The following is a 24,556-nucleotide window of genomic DNA, read 5'->3' as shown; positions in this document are numbered from 1 at the left end:
GCAGCACATTTCCCACTGCTTGCTGTCAGAGGCAGTGTTAGAAATTCGCCAGGCGCATTTGGCTGGCTATCGGCCACTTGCGATCAAGTGAAGATGCCCGGGTGCCAGGATTGGCGGCTGACATGTCCACCATCTGGAGGTGCATGCCTGGGGATCATTGGATCTGCACTCTTTTCACACGCTAATACCCCATTCTGTAGAATTCTATCCATTATCTTTTATCTGAACATTCAGAATGAATTTCAGGACCCAAAAAAGCCATATTGAAAAATATTACTTTCAAGTCGTCTGGCCCCAAAATGGAAACTAGGCATTCTGTTTCAGCAATTGTAACCCTGATTTAAGGAGCCATTTGGCACCTAGTTTATATATCTGAGTTTCTAACACTGGAGATTATTCATAATTTGCAAAATCAACATGCTGGGGACAGAAGAGGTGAAATGTTTCTTTGTTAAATTGGAGAGACACTTTGAAACCCAAGGCAGCCAGTGAATCAAGTATTGGAGTTTAAAGAATGCCAATGTCTTTTTTCCCCACAAGAAGTTCTGGTTTTGCTGATCAGATTCAAATGGGAAACAAATGGTTTATTAGGATATTCTATACATAACAAGGAGGCATTTGCTTGATGTAAGATGAAGTAAGAAACTACATCTGAGTAGTTTCAAAAAAAGGAGCATGTTGCAAGTAACCTCCAAACCCACCCCCCAGTATTTACAATGAAAGAAACCCTCAACCTCCATACCTGTATCATCAAGAGCTGAGTGAACTTCTCACATCTGAAAGCAAGAGGAATGGACACATTGCAAGTTCAGTAAGAGAATGCAAGGTCAATTTCTTCCTGCACAGCTATGGCATGCACTCCACCAACCATAAGAGTATTTAATGGAAGAAGGCTCTCCATTCACAACTCTGGTACAGAATAAAGCAGGGAATTATTAGTATTAGAATTATTTTCATCCTGCCTTTCAGGATACCAAATGCTTCCAAGCCTTACTGGTAAAATTAAAGTACTTTATAACGTATGTTTGCTTTTTAAAAAATAACAGGATTCTTCTCACTGGATAGCTGGCCTGGAGGTGGTAGGGGCAAGAGTCCATGTGGAGCAGGCTCCAAGATCATTACTTGTCTCCTTGCTCTCTTGAAGTAACTCATAATACCATACAAAATATACCCTCTTTAGGTTATAGGGTACAGGGCCTGGTCATGTGTTGCACTTCAAGCAGCATTTTGCTTTAGAATGAGTTGCCTCTTCCAAAAAAGAAAAACAAAACCCTATTACTCACGTAGCTTCAATGCGCATTTCCTTCATATTGTTGTTAAAAGAAGAACAGTTATAACACAACCCTTTCTGATCTTTCAACTTTCTAACCTTTCAAAGATGAATATATTTCTTTCTGGGGGACTTTGTGTTGGGGGGCGGGGCAAGGATCCCAATCAATCTGAAATGCCTTTTCCTATAAAGCAAGACAATCTCCCTTTCCCCACAATGGCATAGCTCAAGCATTATTATATAGAGAAGCAACAAATATGAGCAGCTGCAAGATTCAGAGGCATTAAAGAACACCACCCCGATATTTGGAATGATATCCAAACCTCGTTCTAACTTAGCAGCATTCAAAATGATTATTTACATTTAACCACCCAGAATGTCTGGACGTTTGTTGAAACTGTTTGCATTTGTAGATGTACTGAATAAAACAGAGGAACACAGTTTTGCATACATAAAAACCCAATGCAATTTGAAAGACTAAATGTAGAATCGAAAGTCATGCTCCTCAGGAAGTGGCAACTGGATTACTCAAACAGCCAATATGTTGGAATGCAACCCAGGAAATTCTTGCAGACCTTTCACTGCTCACTATCTTCCAATTGGAAGCCATCAACAACGATGCAAAGGGAAACCAACTTGGCCCATTCTTATCTGAGGCTTTAAAGTGGCCTTTCTATTGTGTGTGGTGGAATGCAAGCTACAAGGCACACAGAAAGCACAATAAAACAGTGAATGGATGGATCATGTAATGGGGCCAGATTTCAGTTCATCACACCATCCTAAAATCTGTGCTGAATGATGGCGAGAAGAGCTGGGTATGTGATGAAGCCATAAAAACATGGATTTAGCCCCCTCAGGCCCTTAGTGACCCACATCACATGAACAGGGCCATAAGAACCTGAAAAAAGGCTTTAAAGTACATACCCAAGGCTTTGTTCTGCTTTAGCAAATTTCTGCACTCCACTGCTAGAGCAATTTCAGTGGCATGGTGGAAACAGCTGGAACTATGAGCAGAGCCACTTCATTCAACCAGCTTGTTATATGGAGTGCCTCAAGAGAGTTGGGTTTCAGTGACCGAGCTGCATTTTATAGGTGTGATCATTGCAGTTGCCAAGGAAGGAAGGAAGGAAGGAAGGAAGGAAGGAAGGAAGGAAGGAAGGAAGGAAGGAAGGAAGGAAGGAAGGACAGCATCATGGGAAACATATGGGGGAAATGACAACGTCCACATAAAATGGAATGCCTTTCACTTGGGCTGATGAATGATAAGAACAGTGCTAAAAACGGGAATAGGCAGTTCGTTGCTGTGGCTGCGGCTGTTGCGGTGGCTGCTGTCCTTGCTGTTGCTGAAGTCGAATTTGCTGGGAGTAAGGATCTTCAAGAGACTTAATCAACAGAGTGGTTTTGGGCCCCGTCTTCCATATGATACCATTGAGATCTCTAACAGAAGACTCCACTGTGATGCTGTGGGTGCCAACAATAATAAAGTTCAAGAGGAACTGTGTGCTGAAGTAATCGTTGTGAGGCTCAACCATCTGCTCCATCTCATTTGTCAGGCTGTCAATGGGCATCTGGGAAAGAAAACAGTAGTAGGAATGGCATTTTCCACAGCTTCTCTAAGGGGGTGTTCAATGTTTCAATTCTGCCATATAAGCAAAGGTTTGGCTCACGGAGGACAATATCAGAACTGTTGTCCTTTGCTTTTGTTCAGCATGTCTAAGCAAAACGTAAGAAGCCATTTAGCGCTCTCTGCTAAAGCTATTGCAAACCGCTCAGCTGTTCATAGCAGGGCTTGGGAACCTCTAAGTGATTAGCCATCCCAAGTGATCAGCATTCTCTTACTTGAGCAGATTTGCTTCCTGCTGCCAGACAGCTGTGTGTTCTTAGTCGATTGTAATGTTAGGACTTTTCAGTGCTACTGCCAAGACAGCAAGTGTGGAAAAGGATTATCTGTTCCACCTTCCCCTTTCCACCGAGACGCATATACACAAGGCGCAGACTTTTTCCCATCGGGATATGAACACACCACCACCACAAGCTCTTACTTACAGGTTTCGTCTTCAAAGAACCTGCCAGAAATGCCTACACACCCGCACACCCCTCCCCCGCTGAGATTAAAATCCTCGCCACCCAACAGCAGAAAATGGTATTTCCATTTAAATTCTTCATAGGTTTCAGACACTGTAAAATGTTGACAGTATACAACTCCATACCTTGTACTCTTGCCCAGATTTGGTCTGCAGTGTGGAAGATACATTTAGACAGATCGACTGAATCTTGCGGAAAAGGCCTGGTTTGGAGCCGTGCTGAACCACTCCTTCTACCTTCAATGCCATTTGCTGGTTATTCTGAACGACAATGGGCTCAGCAGGGTTACGTGGGGATGGTGACAGGGCAAGCTGAAGTACAGATAAAATAAAAAAAGCAACTGAAATAAGAACCACATGGAAGATGGCGAGGGATATTACAATGCTCAAGATATAATCAACACAATTTATGATCAGTGCATTCATTGCATGAGTAGTGCACTGTCAGAAAAAAAATACACGTCTTCAAGCGCTCCAAACTTGAAATGCATTTTCTCTAAACTGAATTGCAGCTAACTTTTCTGTTAGAACGTTATTTTACACAATGAAGATGCTGTCCTTAATACCTCCATATTAGGGCAGCTTTAATATTTCAGTGCAATCAAGCCGTAAAGCTTTCTCTGCACTTTGGGCAGCAGCTGGAAGGCTGGATGATGGCCTAAAAACTGTGTTTGAAACCAAGTAGGAAATCAGCCTTTGGCTAATTAAACAATCTATGGTCTTTTGAACTGTGAGAAGGGTATTGTTTTTGTTTGTTATGTATTTTTGTGTTTTTATATTCTAAACAGCCCTGTTACCCCAACCAGAGAGACAACTTATGCTCTGGGGCATGGATTTTGCAACATTTGATAATCTTTCAAGTAAGCTTTTTTGCTTGTTAAGAGCCCTTAGCTTTTGACTCTGACAATCTTAAGTACACATACTCTAAACGACTCCAAATAGACATTAAGTCGACTGCTATTGACACAGGCAACTGATTAGCCGAAGGAGTCCTGAAGGAAGTTCCATGAGTCTGCTGTAAAGAGAAACCTTAGCAGATGTACCCGTGCTGCTGCTGCGGAGATCCCTTCTAGCAGGCTTCTTGGTGAGTTTCAGAAAGCTAACAAAGACCTTCTTTTCTGGCAAAGTATGTGCTCTTTGGGGAGCAATCCTGGATATCTCTCTCTCTCTCTCTCTCTCTCTCTCTCTCTCTCTCTCTCTGTGTGTGTGTGTGTGTGTGTGTGTGTATAAAACTTTGTGGCAAATTTGTTTGTTGCTTGATATTGTAATTACAAACTTTATCTCACCACTGTTTTTACTATTATTTACTTAATTGAAGTATCTGTAACTTGCCACTGGCCTAAAAATCTCAAAAGTTATGATTCCAGATGCCAGGGTACAAGCCTTAGAAAATGAAATTACATGAACCAGTAGTCAGGGCATACAAAGCTGCCTTACTCACATGCAAGACCATGTCCCCATCTTAACTCTGTTTTGCCTACTCTGACGGGCAGCAGTTCTTTAGATCTCTGGCAGCGTTACTTTCTGCATGCAAATCATGTGCTCTACCACTGGGCTATGGTCTTTCCTTACTGCAAAAGCTAACACAGTAACTAAGAGTTATTATGTGTGGAATATGTGCTGTCCCTGTAACGAAGGTACCACATGAGTAAAATATCTATTCCACATGTGGGGAGGACGTGTATGTGTTGACCTCTTTAAAACATGTACACCGCTTTGGATAATCAGGAGAGGAGGCTAAATTTTCTTTAAACGGCATTGTGTCTGGGTGGTCAATATTGATTAAACGTATGCTTCAGCCATACTGAATATTTGTATATTCCTTCAGGAGCTTGATCATTTTATAAACAGGATGTGAACTTAATGGCATAACAGCATCAGAAGCCATATTACACCAAATGAATGGTCAATAAAATGAACCATTGAAACGAAGCAGGGAAATAACAGGCCACAAGATTTTGAAAGATATGACAAAGATCATTCTATTTCCTTCAGATAAATTAGACAGTGGGGATGTAAAATAAAAAGAGGAAGATAAATGCAGATGTTACATGTATGGGGCTGCGCTCCCTCTGAAAGAACAGGTTCAGAGAATGGGGCCGCTGCTGAAGCCATTGTTATCTTTTACCTTTTACCAGATGCAGTAGATACATCAACTATCCATGGTGACCTACAGGTCTGATGACTGCAACACGCTCTATGCCGGACCATATTTGGCCCTTGTCTGGAGACTCCGGCTGGTGCAAAATGCTGCAGCTAGATTGTCGATGGGGACAATCACTAGCCTGTAACCCTGGTGGTCAAAAGCTTGCACTGGCTGCCCATATACTAATGGGCCAGGTTCTAGAGTATTTTCTTAATTGACATGGCCCTGAACAACATATGTCCAGGACAGCTCAAGGGCTGTCAAACAACAACTTATTTATACAACAACAACAACAACTTATTTATACCCCGCCCATCTGGTTGGGTTTCCCCAGCCACTCTGGGCAGCTCCCAACAGAATATTAAAAACACAATAAAAGATCAAACATTAAAAACTTCCCTAAACAAGGCTGCCTTCAGATGTCTTCTAAAAGTCAGAGAGTTATTTATCTCCTTGACATCTGATGGGAGGGTGTTCCACAGGGCAGGTGCCACTACCGAGAAGGCCCTATGCGACTCTCCATTTACACAGGGTTATGTTACAGACCTCTGTGAGCCGGACGGGCAGAGGGGCTTTGCTGAGGCTGCTCAGCTGATGCATGGGGAAGCTGTTAGGCGGGAAGCCTCAAGAATGCCCCGCTGTGCCTCTGTCCTCTTCAGGCTCTGGGGAGGGTCTTCTTGTGAGCCAGAAGGACACTCATGCAAATAGATTGTGTGTAAATGGGGAGTTGCTTGTAGGCATTGTTTAAATAAACAAACACATAATAAAAGCTCTGGAAAAAATAACTGATGCATTGGGTGCCATACAATCACTAAGGGCTCCCATTCTCTCTCCTGTTTATAGAAGAACCAGGGCCAAACAGAATGCAGTGAGCGATCTGAACGGAATCTCCCACTGAAAAATAGCAATAATTAAAGAATCAAAGCAGACGTAGGGATCTGGATCAGCAGCAATCCTCCTTCCCCTTCCTCTTCCTGACAGCGAAGGGATTGTAGACATTTCTCTGCATTAACTGCAGTTAAAATTCGGTGACACCGTCAGCTTACCTTAATGCTAGTCGACTGCAGCTTCTGGAAAAAATACCTCTGGAATGACAAGGGAACTTTCAGCAAGGCAATGACTGCATTGCATAGACAAGCCGTGTGCTGGAACAAAACAATGCCAAGCCAGATCAGAACTAATCCTTTTTACAGCAGGGATCGGAAACAGAATGTACTTTGTGCATTAGCGTTGCAGTCACTAGCACTTATTAGGAAGCCAAGACAATGCATCATCAAGAATATGGACGAGCGCAGCCCTCACCAGCCTGGGGGGCTCCAGGTGTTTTAGACTACAGCTTCTATGACCTGATGAGAGTTGTGGTCCAAAACGTCTGATGGGCACCAGGCTGGAATAGCCTACAGAGATGGTGGAAACAAATCCAGTTTCCTTTCTGTATCAGGACAAGAGAGGCATTGAATAGCTCCGAAAATAGCTCTGTAGCAGCTCTAAAGGAATTTGGGGGAAAGTTGTTGTTTTCCCCAACATCCTCTATTCCTAAGTGCATCATTTGATCAAGGATATATGGAAAGAAAAAATGGCGGCCAATGCAGCCTAGCACATTAGATCTCAAGGCAGGGGCTTCCTGGAGACCAGAGGCCACTAGGAGGAAGAATGCAGCCAAACGGGGCAAGGAAGGGCAAGGCAGTACTGGCTTGAGAGAAACTAAGTAGCAGTGGGGAGTCCCTACAACAAAGAAAGACAAGCCATGAATGGATCTGAAGATTAAATATGGGGAAATTCTGAAGTCTTATGAAAAACGGCTTGTTCTCTAGTCTAGTGCTTTCTGCAATAAAACGAGAGCAAAAATATGGCCAGCGAGAAATTAACATATGAAGAGTCCTGCTGGATCAGGCCAAAGCTCTATCTAGTTCAATATCTCACTTCTCACAGTGGCCAGTGAGATGATTCTGGGAAACCCACAAGCAAGAAATTAGGGCAATAGCGGCCCCCTGCTGCTGCTATTTGAATAATTACTTTTGTTTTCGTACAGGACTCTGCGTACATTTTTATTCATATAAAAATGCATGTCCATATATAATATAATGCTCAACACGCATGGAAGGATAGCAGATTGCTTGCTCTCAAAGAGATCAGAGATATCCTAAAGTCAGTATCTGAAACCCTGGTTCTAGTCGATAGATTAAGCTCATTTAGAACTGTTCTCCGCCTTGTGTTTGGAGTTACATCACCTAGCGCTTGTGTTCTCAGATGACCTGACCCGATAAGAGAAACTCTACACCAGTGAAAAGTTGTACTGAAACACAATTAGCTTCAATGAATGAAGCCAAGGTGGAGCAATGGCAGGTGGCCTCTAGGATGTTCCACAAATGAACTTTCTGCATGACAGCCACCACAGCGTCAGAATCAGAAAGGTATTAAATAACACAGCTCCTAGAAAACTGAGTAAAATTATAAGTCCAAAGAACAATGATGTAGCTCCGCATGTCACTACAAGCTTCATCCCTTTATTTCAAATTACAAATATTTCCATCTGTTGCTACTGATGTATACCAAAGATGTATATAATGCTTTTCAAGTTGAAGCTTTCCATTCTAAAGTTTAGGAGAGGGGAAAGGGCCAAAATCTAAACAGCTGTGGATAAAGAAACATACTACTCATTAAAAAACATGACAAATTTTGCTATAGCTGGTCAAAAATTTTGAGAATGAGTCAAGACTTATTACAAACAATTTTTACTTTTCTGCACGTTTCTTAAGCTTTTTAATATGCATGATAATCTCTGGATTATACTTATGTTTGTATTGGTTAATTCATTATACCAAAATATCAATGCTGCTTCCACCATTCCTATATCTTTAGTTAATAAATTACAGATTGAAGCCGAGTCTTGACTTGTCACTTCCACCTTGACCACTGAACAGTACAATCCTATACACGTCTCCTCAGAAATACAAATCTGGCACTGTGAGTCATTAAAAATTATACCCTCTAAGGCATAAAATGAATCTCCAATGTTGCTCTATGGTAGAAACCAATTTTATTCCACCTCTCTGGTTATATGCTATTTGTGACCAATACAAAACCTGGGGTCATCTATCTTTTGACTTCTTGTTTCAAAGGAATGTAAAGAACTACTATTTTAAAAGTCTCTATGACAAAGTGGCTATTACTTGCCATGTAAGACACAGGTGCATATTTTCTGTTCAGTGATTCCACTTCTTCCAGCACATGACTGAACACAGACATCATTCTCCTTTCATATTCACTTGTGGCATGTGCCACTCCAGCAGAGCCATATTCCTGTAAACTAGAAAAGAAATTCACTCTGGTGATGCTCAATGTGTGCCTTTCCAAAGTGTCTTGGGTATTTTTACACAATGCTTTGGGACTCTAGGCTGGATAGGAAGGTGAGATAACGATTCTATAAAATCATCATCTTGTCTATATATACTTAACCATTCATGGGGAAACAAATAATTTCCTGGAAATAGCACAGCCTCTCTGACAGGTTCCTTTGTCCTTGTAAATGCTGTACTCCATGGATACCCTCCCCATCTTTATAGGCATTTCACGCTTAATCTGAACATTTCCAATTCACTTAAACATTTCTTCCTTACTCAATTTAAAAAAATAAAAAATCTTGGAATAAATTTGTGACACTCCTGCAAAACAGTTGCTTGTGCATTCAGCGCCGAATTGAATACACAGGAAGTGTCCCCTGAACTGAAAAGGCAGACGGCTCGATTTTGCTGAAGCAGCCTGAAGTGACACATGGAAGCCACCTCCATGCAATGCATTCTCTGCACTGGTTCACCAAAACGATGATGTGGTTGTTGTGCTTGGCAAGCATGATTTAGATGTTCTGCCAATCAACTTATAACTTTCTGCATCAGGGGCGGGAACCTTTTCTGGTCAGTGGGCTGGATCCTTCTTTTCCTTCTCCTCTGGACCAAATCTGACATGTGGGTGAAGATGCTGCCTGCCAATCGCCTGGCATCACTATCGCCAGGTGATGCTGCGCTCGGAAGCCCCGATCGTCAGGACGTCAAAGTGCAGTGCAGGGCTTGAAAACCTTTTTGCTTGGGTAACGTTTCAGGTTTGGATGTAATGATAAACTGCGGCTAATAGAAAACAGAATTGACAGCTTCCAATCATTTCTGTTCAGGAGCAGTGAAGAGGAAAGTGAAAATTGCAGGAGCCAAAAGCTGTGCACAACATCTGAATCGGGCCATTGTTTTAAAAAGTGTGTACTGTCTATGTGGATTAAGATCTACTAGGCATCAGTTCAGTCCTGTAATTCCCATGTTTAAATGAGCCATTACTACTTCTGAGCAATTCTTTCCGATTTCCAGTCTCACGAGATCTGATCAACTTACGTTCTATCAACAGAAATCAGAGACAGCCCAAAGGGAGACCTTTTACTAGCACCAAGAAGGCTTACATGGCTATTTTTGTCCCTCGAGAAACTTCATCAAAGTCAATGGCATTACACCAGAGATTAATTATCTGGTTAATTTAGGGGATTTCAAAAGCTAAGGAGGAAAACAGGGACTATTCAAGAGAGCCCAATGGTACTGGGGGGGGGGGAAGCCCTGGCTTTTTAAGTAAACTTATTTGGAATTTAGTTCCATTGAAATTATTAGTGCTTACATCAAATAAAGTTTATTTAGGGCCAGGTATACAAGCAATACAAGGAAGAAGTATTTGTCATTTATTTTATTTTTACCTTCAACAAGAGCTTGTGGCATCTCATCTTGAACTATTTCTAAGAATGCCAGGGTTCTCTTAAAGCTTAACGAATGCTTCTCAGTGAGAAAAGATGGCTTGTGCAACAATAGTGATCTTTCACTGCAATGCACTGATGCACGCTCTTGTCTGTGCTTTAAGTTCACATGGGTCAATGAGAAGGCCCAAGCCAGGGAACTGAATGTGTAATTTAATGACTCTCTTTTCTATGCTTTTTTGCTTTCTCTGTTTTACCTGTAAACTGCCTTGGGGAAAAGGTGGCAAATAAATATTATTACTATTGTTATAATACTGTAAAACATCCTCTGTAACATTAGGGGTTCCATGGCAGACATGCAATGTTTCCACAGATGTCAATGTGAAAATCCTTCCTAGAAGGAAGACTGAAAAGCACTAAACTACAGAATCTCAATTTCACCAGGGTGCAATGTCCGCAATGCTTTCATCCCTAGAGAAAAAAATCACTAAGGGTTGTATCCAAAGTGGCAGTAATACGTCTTCAAACAACGCAATAATTTCCACTTGTGCAACAGGACTTCCTGCCTGCATCATATTTACCTTGCAGATTCAGGATCTAAAATCAGGGCTTCGATTGCATGCGATATCAATAAGCAACCTTGCTGCTGTCTGATGTGATGTTAAAGATGAACAAATGAAATTGGCAAAATCAAATTAATATTGCATGGTTCAGTAAAATAATGGCTGTAAGTTACTAGAATCAGCATGGGCTTCATTTCTGGGGAGATCATAATACAACATTAATTTAAGCAACTTGATTCTACAGACCACTTCACACATATACCTGGTTTGGATACAATGCTGAACCAGAGTTTAGCCCTATGCAAATGTGCCTAGGGAGGCGTCAGGTTCATGCCCCGCCCCCGCCCCCCAATTTTGGTCATGAACGGGAGATTTGAAACGTTTGGACCCAAGCTATTTATTGGTTTGCCTGCACCCATACTAATCTGCGAACACCACCCTGTTTCGGAAGCTCACTTTCTGTGCCCAACCCTCAGGTCAGCAAGATGGGTGACCATGAGGGAGAGATCCTTGCCCATAGTGGCATCATAGCTACAAAGCTTCCTCCCACTGAACCTGTGCCAAATCTCTACATTGCATTGTTTTCCAGAAGGCCCTGAAGAACAGCCTTCTAGGTATAACGTTTGATAGCTAGGTAATAGTCTGACACAATGATATCAAGTGCTAAATTCTGGCTAACAAACTTTGGTGTTTGGTGTTGGCTTTAAAAGGAAACTGGCATGCTGAATTTGTAAGAAAGTTATGTTCGCCCCATGTCCTAAGCTCCAGTAATAAATTCTTAAGAGTCATATTTACAAGGCATATACTTAGAGAAAAATAACCAAGTCCTGTGCTTTGAAAAGTAGGATACAGCTCCACATTCCTCAAAGTTGCTGAGTCTGCATCAAAGGATGATTGATAGAGATCTCCGTATCTTGCAGCTAGGTTCCTGAATTCTTCCATGGAGAGTTTCATCTGCAGCAGCAAAAGGGGTGGGGACAAAAACAAAGCACTTCTCATGATTGATTGTCATGGAACTTTGGAGTGTCAGGCATAGCCCTACTGGCTTTAGCCCAAACGTAGCAGAGTTTTCCTGCACAGCGAAGAAGCTAGTTGCGGCAGTAATGACTAGTCAGCTAGACTCAGAATAACTATTTACAGGATTTATTAAAAGGAAAAATAAAACCAGCAGAGTTTCTGCATACAAATAAAAGCAAAATAAATCCTCTTTCTCTCTCTCAAAACCATACACAGCACTTCTAACTCCTAACACACCTCACACCAAACTGTGCTAGCAATCCCTAGATAACAGAGTTGAGTGCTGCTCGTTAACCAATCAGAGTGAGTAGTTTCTAGGTCAAGCAGACCTGGGCTTTCTGCCAAGAGTAAATTGACACCAGCTGGAGTTAATTGGTGAAGCTAGAATCTGCAAGTTTCTCACGAGAACCAATTAACAGAAACTGAAACCGAAACTGAACACCCCCTCACAGATTCTGCTGAACAATTAACTCCAAATACACCTATGTAGGAGATTATTTTTGCAGCAAACCTAAACCCTTGCACATTCGCTTGTTCTTTACCTTTGCCAATGGTTTAGTTAACACATCTGCTACATTTTCTTCACTTGACACATAAGTACAGGTGATTACATTGTCTTGTACACAGCAACGTACATTTTGGTATTTTACAGAGATATGTTTTGAACGCGATTTGAAACCCTCTGTTTTACTTAAGGTTATACAAGCTTGATTATCAATGTAAACTTGTACTGGTTCTCCACAATTTACATTTAAATCTGCCATCAAATGCTTGAAATAAATCACCTCGTTGCACAATTCACTCAATGCGGCATACTCTGATTCCGTTGATGACACACTTACTACGTCTTGCTTGCGTGACCGCCAGCTGATTAAAGCTCCACCGACCATTATAACTAGTCCTGTGACAGACTTTCTATCCGGCAAATTTCCCCAGTCACTATCACAGTAGCAACACAACATTTCATCCTCTGAAGAATTTAATTGTAACATATAGCCAATTGTCTGTTTGAGATACCTCAGAACTTGTTTTACCCCTTTCCAGGCATTTAGTGTGGGTTTTGAGACCAATCTACTTAATATGCCTACTGCATAGCTAATATCAGGTCTGGACCACTGTGCTATATACAATAAACTTCCAATTACAGAGTGATATACATCAGGGTGTTCAAATTCAGGACTCTCATCTGTATGAAGTGTTTTTATGAAACCTGGATCCATAGGCACCGCTGCCCCTTTGCAATCCTGCATCCTGTATGTAGTCAGTAGTTGTTTAACTTTGTTCTGCTGACTAATTAGGCAGCTGCCATCTTGGGCCCAGCACACTTCCAACCCTAGATATGTCCTAACCGGGCCTAAGTCTTTTGTACACCCACCTGCAGCCTACAATCTTTGCCCCCTCAGGCGCTGCCACTGGTGTAAAAACCTTATGCTCATTCAGAGAGGACATCTCTTCCTCCATTGCCTGTTTCCAGCGCTCTGCCTCCTCTTTTGGTAACTTTAACACCTCCTGAAAACTCTTGGGTTCTGCACTTACACTAAACACATTTGCAGTATCAGGAGAAAAACGCACCGGAGGCACTCCTTTGTTTTGTCTTTTAGATCTTCTGGGAGAAAATTTTTCTTCTGACCCACTTTCCTCCTCAGAACTATGACCTCTCTTTTGTTGCTTAGCAACTGGTCTTTGGCTAACTCCACTTTCTTGAGAGCTCTTATCTGAACTTTCCTCCCCCTCAGACTCTGATTCTCTGTGTCTACTTTCAGAGTCATGGAGCTCCTGGGAAGGTTCAAACCAAACCTCAGTATTGGCATGTAGTCTCTCCCAGCCACTATGTTCACAAAAACTGGCATTCCTGGAGATCACAATGCCATTTGTCCCTTCAGCAAAGCGGAAACCTTTTCCCAGCTCCTGGTAACCCACAAACACTAACTGTTTGGTCTTAGGATCTCCCTTTTTCCTCATTTGTTTCGGAATTAATACCCAGGCTTTTGATCCAAACACATGCAAATGGTCAATTTTAGGTTTTTTCTGAAACAATTTAAAGTATGGGGTTGTACCTATTGTTTGATGAAAGAGCCTATTTTGGAGATAACACGCGGTGAGCATGCTCTCCCCCCAATAAGACATGGGTAAATCAGCATCATCAAGCATGGCAAACATCATATCTTGTAAAGATCTGTTTTTTCGCTCTGCAACGCCATTCTCCTCTGGGGAAAAAACGTTCGTTTTTCTATGCCCAATGCCACGCTTTTGTAACCAATCTTTAAAGGCATTTGACATAAATTCGCCACCTCTGTCTGTCTGAATCCTTCTGAGTTTAATGGACAGAAATCTTTCCACAGATGCCACCCAGCCTTTAAACTTAGTGAACACGTCACCCTTATTTTTCATGGGAAAAACCCAAGAATAACGCGTGGCGTCATCCACAATTGTTAGTGAAAAACGCGATCCACCCCTGCTTACAGCAAATGGACCAATTACGTCCATGTGAACCAGCTGTAGCGGTGACTCACTAACTCTGTCACTTCTGGGGTAAGAGACTCTGTGGGTTTTAACCTTTTTACACACATTACAATCAAGGTACTTGTTACAACTCTTTAAATTACCCCCATCAGCCAATTCAGACATTTTTAGTACACTTTTCCAGCAAGCATGCCCCATTTTCCTATGCAATAAGTGCACACAGTTGTCATGTATAGCTTTGTTATTCACTGCAGGCTGAGATTTACTGACTACTGCTGCAACTTGAGATCCTGCTTTAAGCCAAAACAAGCCTCCCTCTGACTTAGCAGTGCCTAAAATCTCACCAGCCTTCTTAATAATGCAACTGTCTCCTTCAAAATACACTTTAAATCCAGCTTTTAGCAAACAATCTACAGACATCAGATTGCTCCTTAATGAAGGCACACAAAGTACATTTTGCAGGCACTCACGAAGACAAGGAACAAAAACTGCACCCCCCGAAATCACTTCGGAAGTACTTCCGTCTGCTAGAGCCACCTGGCTGCGCTGTGCTGAGTTCTTGGAAACAAACAATTCATCTGAGTTCACGATGTGGCGAGACGCTCCCGAATCGACCACCCAGACCGCTTGTTTCTCATCAGCAATCTTGACCTCGCCGGTCACCAGCTGAGCCGACTGTTTTCGTTTGAAGAAGTTCTTTTTCCGCTGCTGCTGCTGCTGATCTTGTCTCTGCTCCTGCACCGGCAACTGAGACTTGACCAACTCCGGACATTGTCGTTTTAGATGCGCTGAAGACCCACATCGGAAACAACGCCTAACAGCAAACGCTGACTCCTCACCAGTACGCTGCTTTTGCTTCACCTCCGGCACGGCATGAGAACTCCTTCCAAACCGTCCACCAGTAGAAGCCTCTGCAGCCAACAACCTTTCTTGCCTCTTCTGCCATTCTTCAATCAAACGCCCAGTAACGTAACTGACTGATAAATCATGCTCCTGCATGCCTTCTAGAGACAAAACTAAATTATCCCAGCTTTCCGGGAGAGAACTCAAAATAATAGCCACCTTCTCCTGCTGGTCTAGCGCACAGTCTCTTTCCTGAAGCGCAACAAACTTTAACTGTAAACTGTGTAGGTGTTCCTGCATTGTAACCCCAGGCTGTAACATTGCCTTGTACAATGCCTTGCGAATGAACAGCTTGGAAACCGCTGTCTCACGCACATGGAGTTCTTTAAGTGCTTGCCACACACCTCTAGCTGTCTTGATTCCCCTCACATACGGCAACTGGGAATCTTCCAGCCCCAAGACAATTGTGGCCCTTGCTCTTTGGTCTTTATCGAGGTCTTCATCATCAGGCTTCGTAGGAAACTTACTCACCACTTGCCAGAGACGATCCCTCTGCAGCACTGCCTGCATGCGTTCCGACCACAGCAAGTAATTGGAGTCATTCAGACGCTCAAAAGCCATCTGAACTGGTTGTGAGGCCATCTTGAGAGCGATGTCCCTGGAACCCGGAACCAGCTACTCACGACCACTGAGAGAGAAAACAGGAACCACAGCACCCAGCACTCACACGCTGCAGCTGTTGTCCTTGTGTCCGCTGCGTCACCAGCTCACCACGGTCAGGAACCAGCCAGAGAACAACAACTTCTGGAACTACTGGAACCAACGCCGTTGATGCTGACACCACCGCAACTCAGGCTGGCAGCACAATGCCCATAACCTCATGGAACTTTGGAGTGTCAGGCATAGCCCTACTGGCTTTAGCCCAAACGTAGCAGAGTTTTCCTGCACAGCGAAGAAGCTAGTTGCGGCAGTAATGACTAGTCAGCTAGACTCAGAATAACTATTTACAGGATTTATTAAAAGGAAAAATAAAACCAGCAGAGTTTCTGCATACAAATAAAAGCAAAATAAATCCTCTTTCTCTCTCTCAAAACCATACACAGCACTTCTAACTCCTAACACACCTCACACCAAACTGTGCTAGCAATCCCTAGATAACAGAGTTGAGTGCTGCTCGTTAACCAATCAGAGTGAGTAGTTTCTAGGTCAAGCAGACCTGGGCTTTCTGCCAAGAGTAAATTGACACCAGCTGGAGTTAATTGGTGAAGCTAGAATCTGCAAGTTTCTCACGAGAACCAATTAACAGAAACTGAAACCGAAACTGAACAGATTGCACTGAACTGAACTAATATTTTTATTTCTTTGTATATCCTTGCTCAGTTTTCTCATTTGTTTCCATTAGGTCATAAACTGAAAAGGTCAAACAAATACACCACAGAACCCCTGCACTGAGCCCTCATATCACTGGCTCAACTGGCAAGACTGTACCTTCTCTCCATCCTGTCTTGGGATGCAGGTTCGCCTGAAGCCAGCTGAGCTTCCCTGCCTTCTTTGGCTCCCATTAGCAGCCCCTAACATATAGAACCAGCAGGTGATTATTGGCAAGCTGCTCAGAATCCAATTACAACTTGCACCTCAAACGTATCAGTTCTCTCTTTGCCCTGTTGAAAGTTGCCTTTGCCTCACTTCTTGCACCATCCAAGTCCCTCCTCCCTGCCAATTTGCTCTTCAGATTTCTCCCTGATCCTGGTTTCACAATCCGATTCCTGCCTTTCCCCCACCCTGCCCATCTAAATTAGGTTAGGCTCTATTAGGAGCAGGGCCTTTTCTATTGTGGAATATTCTCTTCTGTAAGACCTGCCTGGCTAAATCAATTCTTGCTTTTAAGAGGCAAATGAAAACCATGGCACTCTGCCAGACTTGTGGAATCTGAAGGTTGAAATCTCTGATACTAGATTTTTTTTTTTAGTATTATTAATTTGCTCTAGTTTGCTTTATGAATTTTCAAAGTGTATTTTGTGGCAATTTTGGAGGATCCTTGTGTGCCAAAATGCAGGGTACTCATTTATGGGACAAAGCAATTCAGTGGGGTAGGGAGAATCCAAAACCTTTCCAGCCTCATACCAGCCCAGGCAGAAGGTCAAGGGGGCTGATAGAGGGAAAATAAACTCCACAGTTGATATATTTTCCCCTCCCTTATGAGGGGTGTGTTTGTATGTTGGAGAATGGGTCAAAATAGCCCACATAACGAGTCATTGTGAATACCCCTAACTATGGCTTGATGTGACGACTGAACTGGGTCAATGTATATCTGATCTTATGCACACTGAAGATTGTTTTTGGCTTACTTATCATGGTTTGTTGAACTAAGACAAACCACCACCCCCAGTTCTGGCATTCTTGTAAGCCAGAGATTTTGTTTAGTTTCCTCCATGCACTAGGAGGGAGGAGCAAAGGGGACAAGATTGGAGCATTCACTGTAAGAGATTAACTCTGGTGCAAGCAAGACTAAAGCAGGGCAGGAACATCTTAACAAATCAACTGCCATATGAATTCTGTGAAGTGGAAGTGTTAACATGCCCCAGAAGGCAAGCAAGGTGGGGAGACTAAGTACTTCCACTGGGAGTACCTTTCACGGAAAAAGCTATGTTTCTGGCCTCCATATAAGGTAGAACCTTTAGCAGGGCATCATGAAACAGACCTTACTATGCTAAATCAGAGATGGGGAACATGTAGGCCTCTAAATGTTGTTGGATCCAGCTCCCATAATTCCCTGCCAGTGTGACCTGTGGTTGGGGATGATGGGAGCTCATAGCTCCTGGGGACAGGCACTAAACAATATTCTTTCTGCAGAAGGTCTGTACCTTTTCAACATGTTTATAGGAGAACACTGTGGCTTCTGCCCATTGCAAAAGGAGCCTCATCCTTTAATGATCGGCTGAATTGCAGCTACTGGTCACTTTTTTGGTCAGTGTTCACTGTTCATTGTTTTCATCTCAGCACACCAAGCCAAGTAAAAATATAATTGCACGTTCATAACAGGGACAAACTGGAGCACATGCCTGGTTGGAAATGCGTCCACACCGCTGAAGGTCACTGCCTGAGGTCATGACAATGGTTGTGGCAATGGCAGGTGGAGGACTAGTCTTCAGGCTATTACAAGTGCAGATGAGCTGAGAGAAAGCCTGAAGGAGGTCAATCCGGAGTTTGACAAACCCGCACTGAAAGCTCAAAGGGTTAAGGGGTGTGCTGGCAGCCTGAAAGACAAACAAAACACCGAGTCAGAACTTTGAGACTGGTGACCTAAGCCAAAAGCCACTGAAGAATGCCCTTTCAATTTTAGAAATCATTTCTCTAGAAGAACACTTTGTTTAGATAATGTGGGATATTTGTGGGATTATGTATTAGTATTCAGAAGAACATTCCATGGGTGAAATTTATGGATGACAGCTCCCACAGATATTCAGAAGTTGCTACTGCTGCTTGGAGCAGGGGGATAGACTTTTACAAGATTTAGATTAATAAGGAAACGTAATTTAGATTAGGAGTGGGTAGAGTTCAGGCCTGTGAGATCTACTTTGTTTTTTACAAGTACCGCAAGAATTACCAAGTCCGATGCAAAAAACAGCAGAATCCCCAACCTGTCAGTGTCTCAGGCCTTCTAAGTCAGTCCTCAGATCCACTCTACCCAATTAGCTCACCCAGCTCATGGAGATGCATGCCAGGTCAGTTCCCTCATCCACAATTAAATCAGAAGGTCCAGCAGATGAGAAGCTTCATATGCAAAAGACCCAGGATTGGGGAGTCCAGAGATGGGCTATCTGCAACCCTGCTAGAACCAATGACCCCATCCCTCCACCCCGTCACATCTCCCTCAAACTCATAATCACCCCAATAGAGGTCTCCGCCAAGTAGAGCAAGGTCCTAATTTCCAATACCTCCTTTCTCTCTGCACTAGGCACCTTCAAAAACTCATCATCCTGCAAGCATTAGGATAATGTGTGGCCAGAGCTGAAGAAAAGGGAGAAGCAGCCGTGTTTTCCAGTGCCAATTTTAAAAATGAGCAGCCAGAATAGCAGCAGATTTCTAAGGAAGGATATAAAGATATGTATTTGTCCAGCCTTTGTGAAGGATGATATTCTGATCCTAGATTGGCTTGAGAACCCAAGTTAAGGGCCAAAGAGGTAAAGGGAGACAGAGGAGAAAGAAAAGCACAGAGCTTATGCACAAAGAGGACATTTGTAAATGGCATGTAGACACACAGCTTGTATGCATTCAACAGCAATACTTTCTGAATTAACATATTTGTCAGAGTTCTGCGGATGTCCAAGCTAATAAACAAAGCTCTGTGATTTCCATATACAAAGGGCACAATAAAAGACACATGAAACAACCAAATCAGTATTTGCCCAGAGAGATGAACAAACTGCTTAGCTGCCTTTTTAAAGCTTCATAAGAAACAATTACTAGGTTAATAAAAGGCTCAAACTAGGGCACATACATTGCACAGGCAACCTAAAACATCAATTTTCTCATACTGTGGTTCTTCTATTGAAACGGGCACTATTTTTGTCACAATAAGCAATTAAATACATTTTCTGCTCCATATAAACCAAGCTCTATCTTATTTCTGCTTGCCTGAGCTGACAAATTGCCTTCTTCTGGAGTCAGAAATGTTCACGCACACATTGTGCAACACAGGACTGCAGCAATTCAATAGCACTGGCAAGTTAAATAAGCCTTGTGCCTGTCTTCTTCCTACCACATCAAGGGACTCACTTTGAAGACAATGTATTTATATCCTGTAATTTTTGAGATTTAAGTTTGGACAAGCTGTGTCTCACCACATGTATCCCCCTCAAGGTGCTTTTTGGCAGGCTCTCCCCCTTCCCTGAGGAGAAAATGGCTTTTCTGGCTCTTTGAATAGCCATGGCAATGAAAAATCAGGACAGAGGATATAGGGCCATTCCTATCCTCACTACAAACCTGCGAGGTAGACCTCTTGGTCTGCGAGAGACCAAGTCAAATTCACCTCTGGACCTCTGGGGTGAGGCTGGATTGATCTCTGCCTGCCTGAATTCAGTCCAATGTTCTAACCACAACAACATACTGAACTGAGCAAAGCTTTGAAAATGAAGAAGCTTAAGAATGCATATTCATTACTTGGCCACGTCTCATGCTTCCCACACCCATTTTAAGTGGTAGATCCAGAATTTCTTGGATTGGTTATTTATGTCAGAATAAGCTTATGCAACATGGTCCATAATAAGGTCAAGCCGAGCCTCCAACACATTAATGCAAATAATCCACAAATGATGTCGTTGTTCATGTAACCAAAATACAAATTAGTTGCTGTTTCTCTACTGCATAATATATTTCCAGTGCAGCAGGGCAAGTCCCTCTCCCTGGCTAAGCATTTCAAGAATGCAGAACACAGTTCCATTCCGGCAAATGCAACCGAAGGTAAACAAAAGGGGAGGAAAGGTCTTTGTTTTACGGAAGAGAACTCTGGTGACTCTTGGCTGATTGCACAAGGAATCCGAGATCGTTCATACTGCAGCCAAGACTGCTATTGTTCAATCTCTGCCTCCTGTGCACTCATGTGATGATAAATGTTAATGTGAGCATGAAAGCACTGGGTTCATACCTACTCTGTCAAACAGCAGTAGTTTACTGGTTTAATTATTACAGGAGTAAGCTACCTTACTGATGAAATTATTGCTGGAGTCTTGCACTGCCAACATGCCAATTCAGTAGCGACCAATCCACTCAGATGGCCATGTAGACAGAAAGAAGGTGAAGATCTTAAACGCTAAAGTTCTTGCTGGAATAAGCTACTGCTGCTTAAGAAAGTAGGTGTAAGCACAACATTTGTTCTTCCAAGACATTTGAAGAAGAGTCTAGTTAGAAATGGCAGTGAAAAAGGACAATTGCTTTAACCTACAGGTCTGCAACAAGTAAAGGGGGGGGGGGAGAATTCACACTGACCGTTAAGGATGCTATTCCTTTGTGGTAAGATTTCAGTGACTCAGCAATACAGGAAAGTGCTGAACTATAATCATCCTTTTGCAGCCCTGTCAGGCACTGCTCTGCATGGGAGAACTCCTTCAAGCTGTTTAGCCAGAAGTAGAAGTGTTCTGAAGCCACCTGAGTCAGCAAGCTTTGATACAGCTCTCTGGCCATGCCATGGTTACCCTGTGCGGGGCAACAAGAGAGAGATTTACAGAACAAAAACAAAACTCTGCACTTAAACCAAACAATAAAACAGAAAAATATGAAATCGTTAAAAACCTTTCAAAGTCGTTCTTGCCATTTAAAGCTTTAATATATCCCACAAGTGGAACCTTGCTGAGAATCTTGCTCTCCCCACTGAAAGGCCTTAAGTCTTTCCCAATGAAATCTAAAATAGTGCCCCTGCTCAAGATGAGTGCTCCAATTAACAGCTGCCAAAATGGGACTCTACAAAATGGTATCCAGACCCTACCATGCCTCCAATGAAATCAGCTGACTTTTTTGTTGTTGTAAAATTAGCTGAGGGGAATTGGTCCATCAATAGCTGGAATCTGGCAGGTAGAATTGTTTTGATTTAGCATGCTTTCACATATTTTAACTCTACTCCTTATTCTTTAAAAAAGACCCTAGTACGTGGGGAGGGGAATGCAGCCACTTTGGATCACGTAGGTGGGGCAGCTATCTCCCCAAAGGGTTACAGTCTTCATGGGGAATTTAAGGAGTACAAAGAGTTACTTTCAACTCAGTCAATTAGCCCTGCTTATTGGGGAAACCTGAATTATAAATTATGGATCACACATACCATTCTGGAAGCTTGTCTGGCTATCCTGTAAGCTGTCCATCCATTGGAGACATTTTCAAGCTGTTGTTTGATAACAGTTTTCACTTCAGAGGATAAAGTCTTCTGGCTGGCAACAAATATCACAGTAGCAAGAGATACCTAACAAGGAAGGAATAGCGCAAAGCTGAATGAAAAAATAGATCACACAGTCCCTAGCCACAAATAATGTGGAATCATAGTCTGCCATCACCAGCATGAGTTTTGGTCTCATCAGGTCCGTCCACACACACACACACACACACACACACACACACACACACACACCCCACTTGCACAATGAATACAGTCATACCTTGGATCCTGAACGCCTTGCGAGTCAAACATTTTGGCTCCTGAACACCGCAAAGCCAGAAGTGAATGTTCCAGTTTACGAACGTTCTTTGGAATCATGCAGCCAATCGGAAGCCGTGCCTTGGTTTCTGAACATTTTGGAAGTCAAACAGATTTTCAGAACAGATTCCGTTTGACATCCAAGGTACGACTGTAGTTATGTACCTGGTTCACTAGTAAATTTACTAGTAAAAAACTAGTAAATTTGCCTTCCAATCAGAATCACAATGACAAATTAGGATCAAACTGCAATGCAATCTGGTTTGTGGGGAAACGGCGGGTTACACAAACCATAGTTTACTAGGTTTAGACAAAACAGCATTGCTGCTAAACCAGGAGTGGTAAGTACTTTATTCAATCTCTGACCACAACAGGAGGAATATAGAAGGGGAAGGCAGAGTCCAAGGTTCATACTCTGTAAACCACGGTTTAGTGCTACATTTGAATAGTCTCTGTTACTTTATTTGAAAGGTTAACCACTCTAATACCAAACACAGTTCCAATAGAGCTTAGGACTCAGTCCAACACTCTTGAGCTTGGATACATTTATCTCCAGTAAAGTCTCATGGATTTCAGTGGAAATTGCTTGCAAGTGGGTCTGTCTGAAAAGGATTGCAAGCTTTGGCAAGTAAACATGGGGTTATATACAACTGGATCACTGAAATTAATGTGTAGGTCTAGCTTAAGGCCACTGATTTCAACTGGTCTACTCTGAGAACAACTTAGCTGGATACAACCAATGGTAGTGAAATGGCTTTATGCCCTCATAAAAGCCCTGCTAAATCAAACTACAAATCAGCACCTGTGATCAGTCAGGTATCACCAGAAGGGCATTAAAACAACAGCTCTGCATTACTGCTTTGCAACTTGCATTCAGCATTGCCTCATGGCTAATGATTGATGTGAGAATTTGCTTAATCCCCCCTTTAAAGCCATCTAAGCTAATGTCACCTTCACATCTTATGAGCACAATTCCATAAATTATGTGCTGTCTGAAGTGCTTCTTCTCGTCTGTCCTGCATCTACTGCTAATCAATTTCACCGACTGATCCAATTTCTAGTCTTATATGAGAGGGCAAAAAAACCTGCTTTCTCCACACCATACATAATTTCACGAGTCTCTACCATGTCCAACCTTTAGACATGCTCTTTCCTAAACAAAAAGGCCTTTTCTGGTACAGAAGGTGTTCTAACCCCTTGATTTTGGTGGTCCTTTTCTACAGTTTCCCATTTGTTAAGCTTCTGAGGCTTACAAAGATATTAAGAAGTGGAAAAACATTCAACAACACAGTCACAATAAATAACTGGAACAAAATTACGTGAAAATATCGTATAGCAAACAACAGGCTGTTTCAGCCCTCTGCCCATTATATCTGAAATACCTTTATCAGTTTCACACACAGCAGTGTGTGGGATCAAGGAGTTCTTCCCAAAGCCTGTTCCCTGTGCATCAGCAAGATTGCTGAGGGAACTTCCTCTCTGCCTTGGCTAGCATTGGCAAGGCAGTTTGTGCATGTTTGTTCACACACAAGCACTTTCGATTGAACTGTCTCAATGTTTCCCGCCCACACTAGTGGGTGGTACTTGATGGCAATGTGTTCAAATGCTGAGCTGTTGCCTGCTGCCCTCAACTGATACTTGCACACCCTCACTGAGGTTCAGAAACCTGAGCTCTGCTGTGCGCAAATATCTGTTCACGTGCATGCAACACCTCTCTCTCTCTCTCTCGATACATGTTTTCTGATACATAAGACTTTCACAAAGCAGGTTTAATTATATGTTCATTTGTGTTGCCTGAGCCCACCAAAGAGTGCCTTACCAACGGAAGCGGTAGAAGGGGTGATTATGGCACCCAGCAAAACATCACCACATGTACCGTATTTTTCGCACTATAGGACGCACTTTTTCCCCTCCAAAAATGAAGGGGAAATGTGTGTGCGTCCTATGGTGCGAATGCAGGCTTTTGCTGAAGCCTGGAGAGCGAGAGGGGTCCGTGCGCACCGACCCCTCTCGCTCTCCAGGCTTCAGGAAGCTATCCCAAGTCTTGCAAGCCCGGCGGGATGTCCCGCGGGCTCGCAAGGCTTGCGGGCAGCAGCCTGCACCCAAAAGCTGGGGACAGCGGGGAGGCGCAGAGCCGCCACCCCGCTATTCCCCGACCTGATCTGGAGGCTGGCGGGGGGAGAAGCAAGCCTGCTTCTCCCCCCCACCATCCCCACAACCTCCAGATCAGGTCGTGGAAAAGCGGGATGGCGGCGCTCCGC

At 42.9% G+C, this 24,556-nt stretch overlaps 1 protein-coding gene across 2 annotated transcripts in view; it reads right to left on the bottom strand.

The window, feature by feature from the left end:
* Window positions 1-563: 563 nt before the first annotated feature.
* INTS7 (integrator complex subunit 7) overlaps window positions 564-24,556 on the bottom strand; it is a 48,162-nt gene continuing 24,169 nt past the window's right edge. The window contains exons 12-20 of one of the 2 annotated variants that reach the window (XM_081185981.1): window positions 21,927-22,064; window positions 21,101-21,307; window positions 18,175-18,369; window positions 11,640-11,743; window positions 10,808-10,876; window positions 8,678-8,810; window positions 6,547-6,645; window positions 3,481-3,666; window positions 564-2,838 (exon numbers count right to left, since the gene is read on the bottom strand). In XM_081185981.1, the coding sequence (XP_081042107.1) occupies window positions 2,545-2,838; window positions 3,481-3,666; window positions 6,547-6,645; window positions 8,678-8,810; window positions 10,808-10,876; window positions 11,640-11,743; window positions 18,175-18,369; window positions 21,101-21,307; window positions 21,927-22,064 (1,425 nt within the window). In that variant the 3' untranslated portion in view covers window positions 564-2,544. Of the gene's footprint in view, window positions 2,839-3,480; window positions 3,667-6,546; window positions 6,646-6,680; window positions 7,316-8,659; window positions 8,811-10,807; window positions 10,877-11,639; window positions 11,744-18,174; window positions 18,370-21,100; window positions 21,308-21,926; window positions 22,065-24,556 lie in introns of those variants that run through there. The other variant, XM_081185982.1, reaches the window with a different exon arrangement.

The sequence above is a fragment of the Podarcis bocagei genome (assembly GCF_964188305.1).
Source record: "Podarcis bocagei genome assembly, chromosome: 3".
In the NCBI taxonomy this organism is placed as follows: Eukaryota; Metazoa; Chordata; class Lepidosauria; order Squamata; family Lacertidae; genus Podarcis; species Podarcis bocagei.
This window is presented reverse-complemented; position numbering and strand designations above follow the sequence as displayed.